Source organism: Adiantum capillus-veneris, chromosome 26 (assembly GCF_014529385.1).
Source record: "Adiantum capillus-veneris isolate H3 chromosome 26, ASM1452938v2, whole genome shotgun sequence".
In the NCBI taxonomy this organism is placed as follows: domain Eukaryota; kingdom Viridiplantae; phylum Streptophyta; class Polypodiopsida; order Polypodiales; family Pteridaceae; genus Adiantum; species Adiantum capillus-veneris.
This window is the reverse complement of record NC_140956.1, coordinates 78,190,747-78,205,448: the sequence shown is the minus strand read 5'-3', so window position 1 is coordinate 78,205,448 and position 14,702 is coordinate 78,190,747. Positions and strand designations below refer to the sequence as shown.

Below are 14,702 nucleotides of genomic sequence, written 5' to 3'. Positions count from 1 at the left end.
CCTGCCCAACATCACGCATTCCCTCCCTCTCTGCCCACCTACTCAGTTGCTGCTCAAGAATGGATGCGTACAACCGTGCCAATGTGTGTCCAATCATGATAGTGCGATAATTTACAAGCTCCATAGGATCTCCCGACTTGAAGATAGGTACGATCGTAGACATGCTCCAAGTATCAGGCAAGCCCTCCAACATGGCACGGTTAAACATAACTGCTAGAAGCTCTGCTAGTAGATCTCTGGCATGCATGAAATGCTCAGCCACTAGCCAGCATGATCATATGCTCTCCCAGTCCTCATCCTGTCAATGGCCTTCTTCACCATCTCAGCGGTGAAAAAGGCACATGTGTGTGGGCATGGATCGGGGGGGTCGGGAATGGGCTGCTGCCCAGAAACTGTGTACAAAGATGATGCGTATTGACCCCAGGTCTCTGTAGAGGTAATGGCAAGGGGGGGAGACTGCTCATAAAAGAGTCTCCATGCCTCACGCGAATCCTGACTCAAGAATAGCTGGTATAAATCTTGCTCTAGTCGAGCCAAAAATGCCCTCTTCTTCCGCCGCACTAGGCGTCGGAAGTCAATCTGTGACTGTCTGTGTGTGATGTCCCCCAAAAGCACTTCCCTCTGAAGTCTAGCTCTTGCCTGACGGCATTCCTCATCGTACCAGCTGTTCTGAGGCATGCTCCCAGAACGACGTCTCTGCTCAGGCTGTGTGTGTGGATATGCCTCTGCTGCTGCATCATGTAATGTTTGTGTCAGTATGGTAGTAAGCTCCTCCAAAGGTCACCCCGGCTCCTCAGTGGATAGGCGCCTGTAAATCCCGTCTATGTATATACAGAATCTGTCTCCCGCGTGAAGGTGTAGCGAGTAGGGGCTACTACCCGTGGAATGTGTGCTACATTGAATTGGAAAGAGATCGTCAGCGACACAATAGCATGATCCACTGCCACCCCCACAGGTCTAGGCCAAACTATGAGATCCTGTATACTAGATATGAGGCTCGGCTGTGCCATGACATAATGCACCGTGCTGGCACCATGTCTGTGTGGAAAGCATGTGAAGCCTCCCGCATCGGAAAATCTCTGTAGGCCATTCAAGATGGCCAATCCATGTGCAATCCCCAAGTCTATCAAATGCCGTCCATACTCAGTATGATCCCCATCCTGTGATATTCTGGATAGACCCGTCTCAGCAATATCCAACTCTCTCAGCATCTCCTCTGAAGTATCATAAAATACCGTCTGATGATGGGCAGTTCTAGCATTGAAGTCCCCTAGAATGATAATGTCGCCATCTCTAGAGAATTCCCATATGTCATCATCCAAAATAGAGAATAGGGACTATCCTCTGGGTGGTGCATATACTGACGTACTCGGAAGAAAGTAGCAAATGGCAATGTAAAGATATCTACCAGTCTCTGCTCTCAATCTCACCCACATGTACCTAGCTTGCGCATCCCTACGAGCTATATGTATCAATGGCTGCAACTCCTCCCTGAATAACATTGCCACTCCTCTTGAGCCCCGTCCTCTGTGCTCTGATCGTGTCTCCTCTCTACAAACTGTCTCCCATTTGTATCCACTAATGTGAGGCATAGATTGCCCACGGGCCTGATGTGTCTCAGAGTAGAAGATGATGTCTCTACCAGTAAAACTCTCCTCAAAAGCACCCACATCAAGACGCATAGATCCATTACAATTCCACGTAGCAACTTTGAGTGTGGTCCCATAGGTCTCACACCGTCATGTGGAGCGTGGCTCCAATATCACCACTCTTCCATCTCGGTAAAAAGCGATCTTACCTTTTTCCCTTGCCACTCTAATCTCTGGCATTACCTCCTGCATATGAGCGATCTGTGAGAGGGTAAGATCATCCCCGAGAAAGATGCCCATTTTCTTAAGAGTTGGTCTCTTCTTCAAAAAGTCCTTCGATTCCATGGAGGAAAAACGAAGGATGAGTGCCCTTTCTTTCGAGGTTTCCCCCTTGCTCCCATTTTTCTTGTTGCCGACTCTCCATGCTCTTGTGTGCATCGGCTCATGAACCCCCATCAAAGCCATGAGTTCTTTTACCTCTTCGTCCACATTATCTTTGTCTCTAAGGCCGCAAATTCTCACATGTAGAGAGCGCACACGCCTTCTTTGCTCCTCTTCTAGTGTCAGGTTAATTATGGTGGGTGCATTGTGAATCTTCCAAGTGTCTGGCAACTTCAGTTCGAAGGATACATAATTTATCTTCTCTTGAATCTGGAAAGGGCCATAGTCCCACATTCTTAGCTTTAGAAAAAGCCGCTCCTTTCCCTGTCATCTTCTTAGGCATGCCTTCTGAAACCATAAGAGCACCCGATCTTCTTCCTTCAGCTACAAGTCGCGTTGAATCTTGTCAGCAACCTTCTTATGCCGAGCTTGAGACTTCTCAAGAGCTTTATGCACCTTGGCAAAAGCAGTATCCAGATCTAGATCATACTGATCTGCTTCAAAAATCTACCTTGGGAATTCTACTAGTAGATTCCCTTTTTCCTTTCTTTCCTTGTGGCCTGGGACCTGTGGGTAGCTTCTTTTGCTTCCCCTGTCCATTGGCGCGTCAGTCTCAATCCATTTGTTTCCCTTAGTTTGTCAGAACCTTGGGATGTGCTACCATTTGATTCTTCAGAATCCTGCGATGAGCTGTCATCCGATTCCCCTCATTCATTCTTTTCACTGGCAGACTCTTGCTTTGTTGAGGTGGATACTATCTGTTTATAGGATAAGTCAATGAGCCGGCATGCATTCCAAGTCGTTGCTTAGCATGTTCCATAAGTCTCTGAATAGAGCCAGACTTCTGGTTTAGACAATAGTCTTGAATCTCTTTTAGCAAACCACAACAAAACCGCTCGCAATACAAGCTATCCGCAAAATGCAGGCTGTCGCGATTTGCGTTGGCTGCTTTTGGGGGCAGTTTTTGGACCAGATGCTTTTGGGATTGATTGCTTTTGGGGCTCTACTTGTGGGGCATCCCTTGTAAGAATAAAAGAGCCCTTGGGGCCTCACTCTGTAGAGCATCTGGACGCAGAGTCTGAGAGCGGAGGTCCCTTGGGAGTTGTACTTGGCAATGATTAATGATAAAGAAATACCGAAAGGGGCACCACACTCTAGGGCTAATACCTTTGGGCACGGAACTACAACAGGCCGTGTCGACTCTCTCCCTCTCTCTCTCGAGTCATCCAGATAGTTGGCATTACAGGGAGATACATCATGTTGGTATGCACAGATGAGCTCATGGTTTCAGAGGCATGGTTTCAGCATGGACAGGCTGCCCCCTTTCCAGTATTCTATTGATGCACCATCCTTGGCTCTTACACGGATGGAGACTACTAGACTCATTCGGCAAGATCTTATCCAGCTTGATAGCAAGAGGACATGGATAGAACCATCACGGGAGTTGGGTACGAAGAGGGTTTTCTATAGAGAACATCTTCTTCAACTCACGACAGCCAGATTTGCCACACGGCCCAGTTACATGGACACACATCTATCTCATAGGTTACGATGTGCTATTGGCCAGATTCGCACATCTTCACACCAGCTTGGGATTGAGACAGGTAGATTCAGAGGCATACCAGCAGACAGTAGGATATGTCAGTTATGCCATGCAGAACCAGAGACAGAGTTTCACTACATATGTTGCTGCACAGTCTACTATGAGATACGGGGACGCTTTCATTGTCTATTCAGAGATGGTTTTGACTCGTTAGACAGAGTCATGAGATATCAGGATCAAAGATGTCTCGGATTATTCCTACTTGAGATTCAGAGACATAGAGACGCTCTATTGAATGGGCAAAGACAGAGACAGTCCCAGAGACGCATCTCAGATTTCTTCAGTCTGAGTACCACAGAGTCAGAGGGGACACCACCACCAGAGAGCTCGGTTCCCACCCATACACACATCAGCGGTACTCTCATTGATCGAGCTATAGAGTTAGGGAGATCGAGACGACCGCGACTGAGGAGGGGAGCCACGCAGCACCGGCGGAGATTGCGGCAGAGGATCCACAGGATTCTAGCACGACACCCAGAATGTCGATCGGGATAGGCTTCATGCTACTGCTATATTGTATCATGGTGACACTTATCCCCACTTTGTACCTTTATGGCATGATACCATTGCTCAGCCTACCAGCCACCCATAGGAGTCGGTAGCACTCCTATCAGTTCTTTGTTTGTAGTTTTCTTGTTTGTACCCAGACTTGGTACTAGACTCATCAGTGTAATCAGTTGGTCTCATAGGTCATTTTGGCCTCTTGTAGACGTTAATATATCATTTCATTTCATTTCATTTCTCTCTCTCTTTCTATTAAAGTTCAATGATTTTGAAATTTTTGTTGGTGTGTTGCTATTGATTTCTGGCTTGGAGTGTCCAAGCCTGTTACACTTCTAGACACTCCTATCTAGGAAGAAGGGGGAAACTGGCTCTCGAAGTAGATGAAGCATGTCCATGTGGCAAACAAAGCCATGTGCACGTGACAACAAGCCTCCTTCCAAGAACTCAGGAGACCATGGCAAGTTTTCTGGCACGTCAATTGCTTCCAATTAGTAGCACCCAATAAGCTCTTCTCAGCGTACAAATTGCCATGTCATCTTTTAGTACTACCTCCCCGCACTTTGTGCAGCCGATTTACAGCGACCTCGGGTCTAATTTTGATCCCTTATTCCGCAGCTCCAACTGCCCCATCTGCTGCATCGTCTGATGCTCCCATCTGTTACATCTGCTGGTGACACCAGAAGCAATGCCATGTGTACAAGCTTGTGACACTTGGTGGTGCAAACTACTCCCTACAGAAGTTCAAAGTCTCTGCCATTTTATTTTTACGAGCCACTAAATACAATCATGGGGCCAATACAAGAAAGCCACTGGCAACAATTGATCAAACAAATCCAAGCTTGCCTTATGGAAGAGGGTGATGCAGATGTGTAATGTGGCATTGTGACCGGTGTTAAGGGATTTTGCTCTCACAACGGTTCATCGTACCACCAAGCCACTTGGAGAACCACATATGATGGCATTGCAACAGCACTTAATACTTGAGTGCGTCCAATTCCTTTCACGTTTGAAGAATTGAATACAATCTTATTTGAGTAAGAGCTACAGCTTAGGACTACAGAATGTGAGGGTGACATATCATTCATTGCAAATGTGAAGCATTAGGGGCACTAATAAGAAATTGTGTAAACAGCATGCCATAATAAACATGCAAAACAACATAGAGACTCGTACAACCACATGCAAAAACCAAAAACACTCAAATTAGAACAAACTTTAACTGCAGCAATTTTCAAAGATAGCTAGTGTCATGCATATACTAGAAATCAGAAATGACAAATAGGACAGCGAAACTCAATAAAACTGCAGCAGCAATAGACACCCTCCTTACAACACTTGGCATGGTAGTGTAACTGCACACAAAGAGAGAGTGCACAGCAAACACCACCTTTTTATTTTTAAGGACCACAACAAATGCATTACTAGACTCTTAGACTTCAAATACCTGGAATAGAACTGCGATTGTAGGTTTAGCACACCCATAGAGAAACTTGATATCAAGAACTTGCAACTCCTCTAATCTGGAAAGACCAGAAGAAATGACTAATATAGGTTCGATAACTGAAAAGACCCTTCATCTGATACGCTGAAAAATGGGCTCTTACCGAATATTGAATGCCTCTTTCAGTTGACCCTTGTTGTCGATTGGTATAACCTTCAGATGAAATATTATTACTTCAACTCAACCTTTGTACAAAGAAAAAAAAAATGATAACAGAACGTTTTAAGAACCTAACTACCAACCTTGAACAACCCATCGTACAAGTGCAAACCAATTAGCCGGCAGTCAGGGTCAATAATGCCGATCTACACATAAAAACTAATAAGCTCATAATCAAACCCTTGAAGTAGATTTTCAATTTGAAGCTTTAGCTTTAAAGCACAAGAACCTTTTTCAAGCCACAAATCAGACCAAATATCTTGAAACTATTTATGAACATAAAGGGCTACAGCAGAATAATCATCCATAGAGCTTGCAAATACCTGCCCATTATCTGTAGGTCTTCCTATGCGATCAGATACATCTCCCATAGCCCTATAAATGAGGCACAACAATTATGAGATAACTTGATGATTATACAAGGGATGCTTGCAAATTACAATGTAAATGTTCACTCTCTCTCTTTGACACAACCACCTAAGAATCTAAACACAGATTTGCACACAACTTGTAACCAGTTACTCAGTACATGCTACAAGAGAGGAAAACATATCCACATTCTATGTTTTTGTATGATGGGCTGCCAGGCTGGCATTGGGGCTGCCCTTCATTATTTTATTTATTTTTTTATTTTATTTTTATTAATATATTTTTTTGGGGGGGTATGCATACGTTTCATCATCAATGATAATTCATGAAATGAAGCCTTGTCACACTTTTTTGGTCAATCCCCTCTTTTACCCTCTCGCATGTGATCACAGCTTGCAACTTCCACTCCTCTTTGACGGCCACAACCAAGGGCCTATTCATCAATGAGCAAAATGTATAAAACAAGTGGAGAGCATTCAGAAGGTGAACTCCAACACAGGCATCATGGTTAGGAGAGCCAAGTTCACGAGGTGTAGAAAATCATTTGCCTAGGTGCTAAAATTATTGTTAAGCATCTCATTGTTGAAAAAGTATGTGTTATCAAGCCTTAAGACAACCCTTTTTGCAACTTGCTAAAAACGCCTACATTGTGAAATATACATTTCTGAAACCAAATCGTGTTAACAAATTCCTTATAACAGCTGTATGTGGATTGGAAAAGGTAGATAGGGTAAAGGGGCCAGTAGTGGGACAACTAAGAAAAAAATCATGATTTTGGGGGGGATTTCGCATATCTAGCCAGATTTGAAATCTGAAGATTGTGTTAGATTCTTCATGAAGAGGGGAATTAGTTAATACCAAGATTGATATTTTTTGGATTTTATCTCAATGCTGTATTTGGGAAAATTCACATTTGAAGGATTTTAAGAGATTAGAGACACTCAAGGGTGAGTATTGGTACACTTTTCAGCAAATCATGGCAGGACACATGCAAAATTCCAAGCATATTCCAAATGTTTGTCCCTCTTTTGGGGGTGGGTATGTCCACCTTTTGGGGGTAAGTACCACTACTGGACCCTTTACCCTAGAAGCACTTGCTTTGTGGTGGCGGCCGCGAAGGGAGACACCATTACAGCTCACACTTGTGAATTGTTGGGCCTGAACTCAATCTCTCTCATATGACTAACCAAACTCCTCTCTCTAAACTAACTACTTTGAGAGGTAAAAGCTTCTCTACCCCTAAAGGCTCGGCGAAACTCTGCGACAGACCTCACATATCGAGCAAATAGAACCAGAACCACCAAACTATTTTGAAGGCTCAGACATTCATTGCATCCCTAGCCTTTATATTATCACAGAATGCAGAATTTTCTATAGAAAGGACCCTGTAACATATCTGTATTGTAAACACAGTGCTCCATTGCTACAATATTTAAAATCACTCCATTCATATACAAAAACCAAGAGGCACTGGACAAAATTGACAACACGTTACTACCTCGTTACAAGTTCCCCTGCCTCTGCGTCCCATTGCAAAACACAAAACTTGTATCGCTCTGTGGAAATGAACAAAAAATCTTGTGCTTCTCCCTGTTTTCAGAAAACAAATTCCAAAATAACAAGTATAAATACAGTAGAAGCAATCTAAAAAACTAGAAATGGAACATCAAGAACCTAAAAATTACCTACCGGCGGTTTGAAGAGCTCCAATGTGGCAATCCTCCCATATATCGGTACATCCAACATAGGCTGCAAGTCCAAATTGAACAGTTAGCAGAGAAACTGCTCTCTACAAGAAGCACTTTGTATGTCACAACTAAATTCTCCCAACGACATCCAATCCTCAAAGTAGTCCTTGTTTTATAAAACAACTTCAACGATCAATAGGAATTCCTTCCTTTAAGAAAGGGGCTGTTGGTAAGTAAGTCTTACATTACTGATGGGCTCAGCCTACAAAATAACTAAACTTCCATTCACTGTCATCCTCCTAGTCCAATGTGATCCTTACGAGCAAAAATGCAAGGCAATCGGGATATTATCAAGGAGACTTAGTACTTTTTCAAAATATACTCCAATATATCTTCATGGCTCATACTTAACACCACAACTCAAACAAAACAACATTTCATAATCTAAACTGTCCAGAAAGGCTCACCAGACCTATCTTCAGCAATATGTAGCAGAAACAAGTCAAATGTGTTACTAGGACACACCAGCTAGGGACCAAATTCAAAGAGGGGTTCACCTGCCAGTGCCGCAACACACAATTTTCAAGAGGTTGACCGTGTCATTTCCACGTGGTGCATTGGCTGCCTAATGCAGAGGAGAGGGCCTACTTACACTTGCACCGCAGTTGTCAACCGTTCATATCCGTCTTCCATTGCCACTTCTGACCTGGTATCAGAGCTCCGTGTGTTACTCATATATGGTTTTTAGGCTTCAAGGTGATTGACTTGGTATCAAACCCTAGCTCCAATTGGTATCAGACCCTAGCTCCAATACCTGTGTGTCACCGTGTGCGCAAGGACTAGAGGACAGGCTGATTATAGGTCGGCCAGCAATAAGGTGACTTGCGGCTGCATTCTTTTGTAGAGACATCTCCTTCATTTGCATTCTTTCATCTAGAGGGGCCTGATGAAGATCTGCTTTGATTTTGTTGCAGAGAGTCCCATTAAATCTGCATTTTTGAGCCGTGATCCCAATTGGAGTTTCCGATCGATATTTAGTTCTAATACATTCGTGGTGCCGCTTCTTTCGTTGCTTAATTGGAGAGTTTGAGAAAGGTTAGACGGGCTGATTAGCTACTGATCCAATTGCGTCCAGTTTCAAATCTCTTGTTCAAAGATCAGGTTCCTCTTTATGCATAGAAGACCCACTGCTCATTGTGCATCAGATCTGGTTTGGCCACATTATGTGCAAATTTTCAAGGATCTAGTCCGCCTGTAGCAATGTTGGAGAGGATGCATGCCAATGGCATTTTATTTCAGATTCAAAACGATCTTCTTGATCCTGGGCCTACAAGCATCTGCAACGTTATAAGGGGGTCTTGTGTGGCAATTATTGGCTGGTTGCTCATTCCTATCTGCAATTACTTGTTGATTTCGAGTAGGATGGACTGATCCAGAACAGTTTCTTTCACATGCCCTCCTGTTCGCAAGACCATTCACTTTCGATTAGTATGGAGTAGAGACAATACACATACTAAATAGGATAAAAGCCAATTGAATTTTTCACATTAATCAAGCCGTGAGAAGGCCACGTGGTCATGATAGAAGAATCTCTCTTCCCTCATTCTCTTGTGCGTGCCATCATCTCTCTCTTCCGCTGCACACTCCGACAAGGAGAAGCTTTTTCCAAAGCTAAGTCTAAGATACTATGGGCCCTTCCAAGTTTCAAAAAAGATCAACGATGTGTCCTTCAGACAAGATATTTGAAATGTTCACAATGCCTTTCATGAGAGTTTGTTGAGACCTTTCAAGGGTGAGGTGCCAAGATAGGGACCAAAGGAGCAAAATCTAGAGGTAGAAGAAACTAAGGAGATATATCATATTAGACCTAAGAAGGTGCTAGCACACAAGGGAAGGAACGTGAAGTAAAAGCTTGTCTACACGAGTTCAAGGAAGGGAGATCCAATCTTGATGCAAAGTGGATGCAAGAGGAGGAGTAGGCAGATACTCCTCAGATATTAGAGCTTTGCCATGAGGCTTTTGTTAGAGTTCACATTCCTGTCTGGTGGTAGCTTCAATATCTCCCAGGAGCAGATTAGGGAGTGAGGGCTGTTTTGTGGTTGTGCTCGGCCGTACTTGAGGTAGACGTACCTGTTCACGGCAGTGCACTTCACTGTGTTGCTCACACGGTAGGCTGGCATGAGGTGGGACCCTCGTTCCTATGGTTTCCCGGGGTCAAAGTCTGGAGTCTTCTGCACTACTAAATATGTGTCCCAAGTCACTTTCAGTGAGTTTACATATTTATAAATAAATATTTCTCTCTGTAAACAAGCCTCCCAGAGTCCAGACTCCAGAGACCATCGGATGACACCATCTATTGGTCAATTTTCTCCAACGTGACATGGCCAACTGTCTACAACTCCTCTATGCACCAAATTAAATTAGCCAAGTTGTCTCAAACTTGGGTTTATCCATCTCAGTGGTGTTTGTCATCAATGAGCTATCCGTTAAATTAGCCAAGTTGTCTCGAACTTGGGTTTATCCATCTCAGTGGTGATTGTCATCAATGAGCTATCTGACGCTCGCATTTGGTCTATTCCTCTATAGCTTTTCCAGGACTTGTTTTGTAGTCGGCCACTGTAACAAACTTGGACACTCCAAGTCAAGATTCTACCGCGACACAGCAGAAATTCACTTCAAAATAGTTCATAATTCACAGTACGGCCCGGCAGAGTTCCGTGCCTAGAGATATTGGCCCCAAAGACTGGCGCCCCTTTCGGTATTTCTTTTTATATTAATCTTCGAGCAAAATACAACTCCCGCGGGTGCTCGCTCTCAGACTCTACATCCAGATGCTCTGCAGAGGAGCCCCCTTGGGTTTATTATAAACGTTACGAGGGATACTAAAGCACAGCCCCAAAAGCTTCAAAATCAAAAGCTTCCACTAAGATTTGCCTCCTTTTTCCCAACCAAATTCAGTGCAAAAAGCGGGGTCCGTACGGCCTGCCACATCAGCACCTTCTCCGCAATTCTCGGATTTCCGTACAATCTGCCATACAGCCTGCCAACGTATTTTGCGGCGCAGATTCAGGGAATGCCGTACACTGCAATTTCAACGGGCTGTTGGGGCGGGTGTGTGTGTACAGTGGGGCAACCACCACCAGTTTGTGACATACCCCCCTCTTGAAAGCATTGTAATCGCCCTCGATTACGCCTACAAAACAGACAAAAGCCATAAATTGTCTTAGCAGACATTGACTGTTAGTACCGATGCACTAGGAACACACATCTACCACATGTACCAATCGACAAGACATCACATGACAAATCACATTCACAAATTCATTCGGATCTCAGACCATGATTAATCAGAAACCTATTTAGCAATCGCATCTAGATCCACTCAGGACCTCATAGATGCCCGATTAATTAATCCTTATTGCAATCACATCTATCGAGATCTTTCATACCGAAATGTTGCAATCATTTCGTCTATCAGTTCCTGCACTTAGACAAGTCAAGAACAAATCAGTATCATCTTATCGGGAATTCTAGTTCATAAACTCATTCAGCAGAATACTATCAGTTCACAGTATCCCTGAAACTCAAAAGAGACATCAGTGACTTTAGTATCAAAATTGGGGCAATTTGTTGACAAAGGAGTGGAGCCACTCCCCTCTTGTGCATACCCACTGCACCAAATTCAGCCCAGAGCTGAGTTCGGGGTTCAATTTTGGAATAGACCATGCTAAACCAAAAGCTTCAAGGTAAAGGTTCACATTCTAAGGAGTATTTGCCAGGTCCTCCTGCTCCATCCACTTCGCATCCAATGCGGGATAGTTCTTGAATTTAACCAAGAACTACCTTCTCATTCTACCTTTAACCTTTCTTTCTTTATGTGCCAAAATGTGTTCTGGAACGAGTATCTCCTCATTTTCGACCGCTTCGGGTTGCTCATCAGGCTCCCCATCATCGGGCACATCGCCTTTAATAGGCTTCAAGAGACTCACATGAAAGGCATTGTGAATCCTCCATGCATCGGGCACCTTCAGTCTAAAGGAGACATCATTTAACTTTTCGAAAATCTGGAAAGGTCCATAGTATGTCATGTTAAGCTTTGGAAAAAGCCACTCCTTTCCATTTTTCTTTCTCGGGCGTGCCTTCTTAAAACGTAAGAGCACCCCATCGTTCTCCCTTAATTTCAAATCGCGACGATATAGATCAGCTGTCTTTTTTTCTGTCTTTCCGGAGATTTCTCCAAAGCCTTCCGGACCAAGTCCAAGTCCCTCATGAACTGGTCGGCTTCAAAAGAAAATCTTATCTTTCGTGCTAAGGTAGGGTGGAACCTTTGTAGCAAATTCAATATTCTCAAATCGCACCTTCCCCTTGATTGTGTAGGCATATTCCACCAAAGGTAAAACCTTTTCTCATGTCGTCTTCTGATCCGAGATGTAAGACTTCAATAAATCTAGTACCACTGAATTAGCAATCTCTAATTGTCCGTCAGTCTGCAGGTGGAATGATGACGAGAACTGCAACCGTGTGCCAATGTTCTCCCAAATAGCCTTCCAAAACAACTCGTGAATCTTGGGTCTCTGTCGGAGACAATTGTCTCAGGCATGCCATGTAATCTGAAGATCTGGGCCACAAACAGTCTCGCTAAGTGATCCGGCTTGATTGTTTTCTTCACTGGAATGAAATGAGCTTGCTTGCTAAATCTGTCAATAACAGTCCAGATACCATCGTGCCCACTCTGTGTTCTCGGGAGATCAAAAATAAAATCCATTGCAATACTTTCCCAGGGGCGGGTTGGTATGGGTAAAGGCTGCAACAATCCCTGTGCTTTATGCCTGTCAAACTTGACCTTCTGGCATACCAAGCAACTGCGTACAAAATCGTCCACGTCCTTCTTGAGTCTCGGCCAAAAGAAGTATCTCTCCACACCTTTCAAGGTGGTAGCAATGCCGCGGTGACCTCTAAAAGGTGGACAGTGGCATTCGGTTAAAACCTTTTCCCTCAACGGCTATGTAACGCACAACATCGTTTTCTTCATCAAGTAGCCATCCCGAATGGAATATCCCACTACTACCTCCCCATTCTGTATCCGAGTGAAAATATTTGCAAAATCTGTATCTGTGGCATACTGATCGACCATATCCTCGAAGCTCCTATGATGTATCGCGGAAATAGCCAGAACCAACGGCTTTCGAGACAAAGCATTTGCCACCAAGTTCTTCTATCCTTGCATCTGGAAGTGAAACTGTGACAAGATGTTCGCCCACCGCATCTGCTTTTCCGATAGCTGCTTCTGTGACAAGAAGTAGCGTAAACTCTGATGGTCTGTGAAGACAGTAAAATCCGCTCCGAGTAGGTAATGTCGCCATTTAGTAAGAGCATGGATAACCGCCAAAAGCTCTCTCTCATAAATATGTGCTGTCGATTCCGGCCTTGAGAACAATCGGCTCTCGTAGGTAATGACATGGCCTTCTTGCATTAAGACCGCACCCAAACTACGACCACAAGCATCACAATATACTTCGAATGACTTCTGCAAATCTGGCAAAGTCAAAACTGGTCATGTAGTCAATTTCTCTTTCAATGTCTGAAAGGCAGTCACCTCTGTGGATCCCCACGAGAAAGGGACTCCTTTTTGTGTCAACATATGCAAAGGGGAAGCAACCTCTGCAAACTTTCTAACGAACCGCCTGTAATAAGAACATAAGCCCAAGAAGCTTGTAACTTCAAGGACATTCTTCAAATCGGGCCAATCACAGATAGTCTCTATCTTGGCCGGGTCCATCTGCACTCCTACTGATGAGACAATGTGTCCCAAAAAAGTGTATCTCAGGGTTCGGCTCACACGGTATGGTGGCCGGTTTGGTGGTGTGCTTCCAGGTATCAAATCAATGGTATGATCCTCAGGACGAGCTGAAGGCAACTCGCCTGGCAGGCCCTCTGAAAAGCAATCGGCATGAGTGTGGAGAAAATCTTGGCGTTCTTTTTCGAGGTCAAAACATATTCGACCTTCAGTCATCATTCAGTTCTCTCCAGAAAATGAAGTAAAGAAACTGAATTTTATCAAGTACAATGGTTGTGCCCTTCATTTGTCAAAGTCGCTTTCTCGGCCCATTAGTCAACCACTGCGTTGTTCTTGTGGTACCAAGGGATTTCGAAGAGGACGTCACAACCTCCCAAGGGCTTTACGTAGAAGTCCTCATGCCCTAAACACCCCTGACATTGCAAACGAATTTTGCCGATGATCGGTATAATGGCAACATCCCGTCCAGGTGCCCCTAGAACTACCTCCGCGCGTGGCCTCAGCCTGTCAGGCGTAATCCCAAATCGAGCCGGCCATTCAAGTGAAAAGAAGTGGGTCTTGGCTCCTCCATCAAAGAAAAATGAGGGCTTCCTAATCTCTCACTTTGCCCTAAATGCGTCAAAGTTTTGTACTTTCATTCATCTGATTCGGTTCGAGCCCCACGCAATGTGGAACCAGTTCTGCTTTCATTTGCCTTCTCTGCCACTTTCCTCAGCTGCTTTCGAACTCTCTGGCCTTTCTTCATCTTGCTCTTTCGGTGCCATTTTAGGGCACTTCGCAACGATGTGTCCTGTTTCCCCGCATCCAAAACACTTCCCCTCTTTGAGGTAGCCGGCTCTTTCCCGAGGAGTGAGCTGGAGTCGTGCATCCTTATCTTTTTGATCTTGGGGGCTCTTCCTCTTTCTACTTTCATTTTTAGAAGTTTGTTCTGTTTTCTGCGTCATGATCTCATTTGTGGGGTAGGTCAAACTACCTGAGTGAATGGCAACGCCCCGTTTCACATGACTCATCAGTTCTTGAATAGAATCTGACTTTTGCTCTAAGCAGTGATCTCAGATCTTCGTAGGAAGGCCCAAGGTAAACCGCTCAATCTGTTCTTTAAACGAGATCT

At 44.2% G+C, this 14,702-nt stretch overlaps 1 protein-coding gene across 1 annotated transcript in view; it reads right to left on the bottom strand.

The window, feature by feature from the left end:
• LOC147423699 (DNA damage-binding protein 1a-like) overlaps positions 1-14,702 on the bottom strand; it is a 45,706-nt gene that overhangs the window by 18,732 nt on the left and 12,272 nt on the right. Inside the window, exons 3-8 of the mRNA XM_086502135.1 lie at positions 7,796-7,855; positions 7,605-7,696; positions 6,061-6,112; positions 5,821-5,883; positions 5,682-5,731; positions 5,522-5,597 (exon numbers count right to left, since the gene is read on the bottom strand). Of these exons, the coding sequence (XP_086358261.1) occupies positions 5,522-5,597; positions 5,682-5,731; positions 5,821-5,883; positions 6,061-6,112; positions 7,605-7,696; positions 7,796-7,855 (393 nt within the window). The remainder of the gene's footprint in view (positions 1-5,521; positions 5,598-5,681; positions 5,732-5,820; positions 5,884-6,060; positions 6,113-7,604; positions 7,697-7,795; positions 7,856-14,702) is intronic.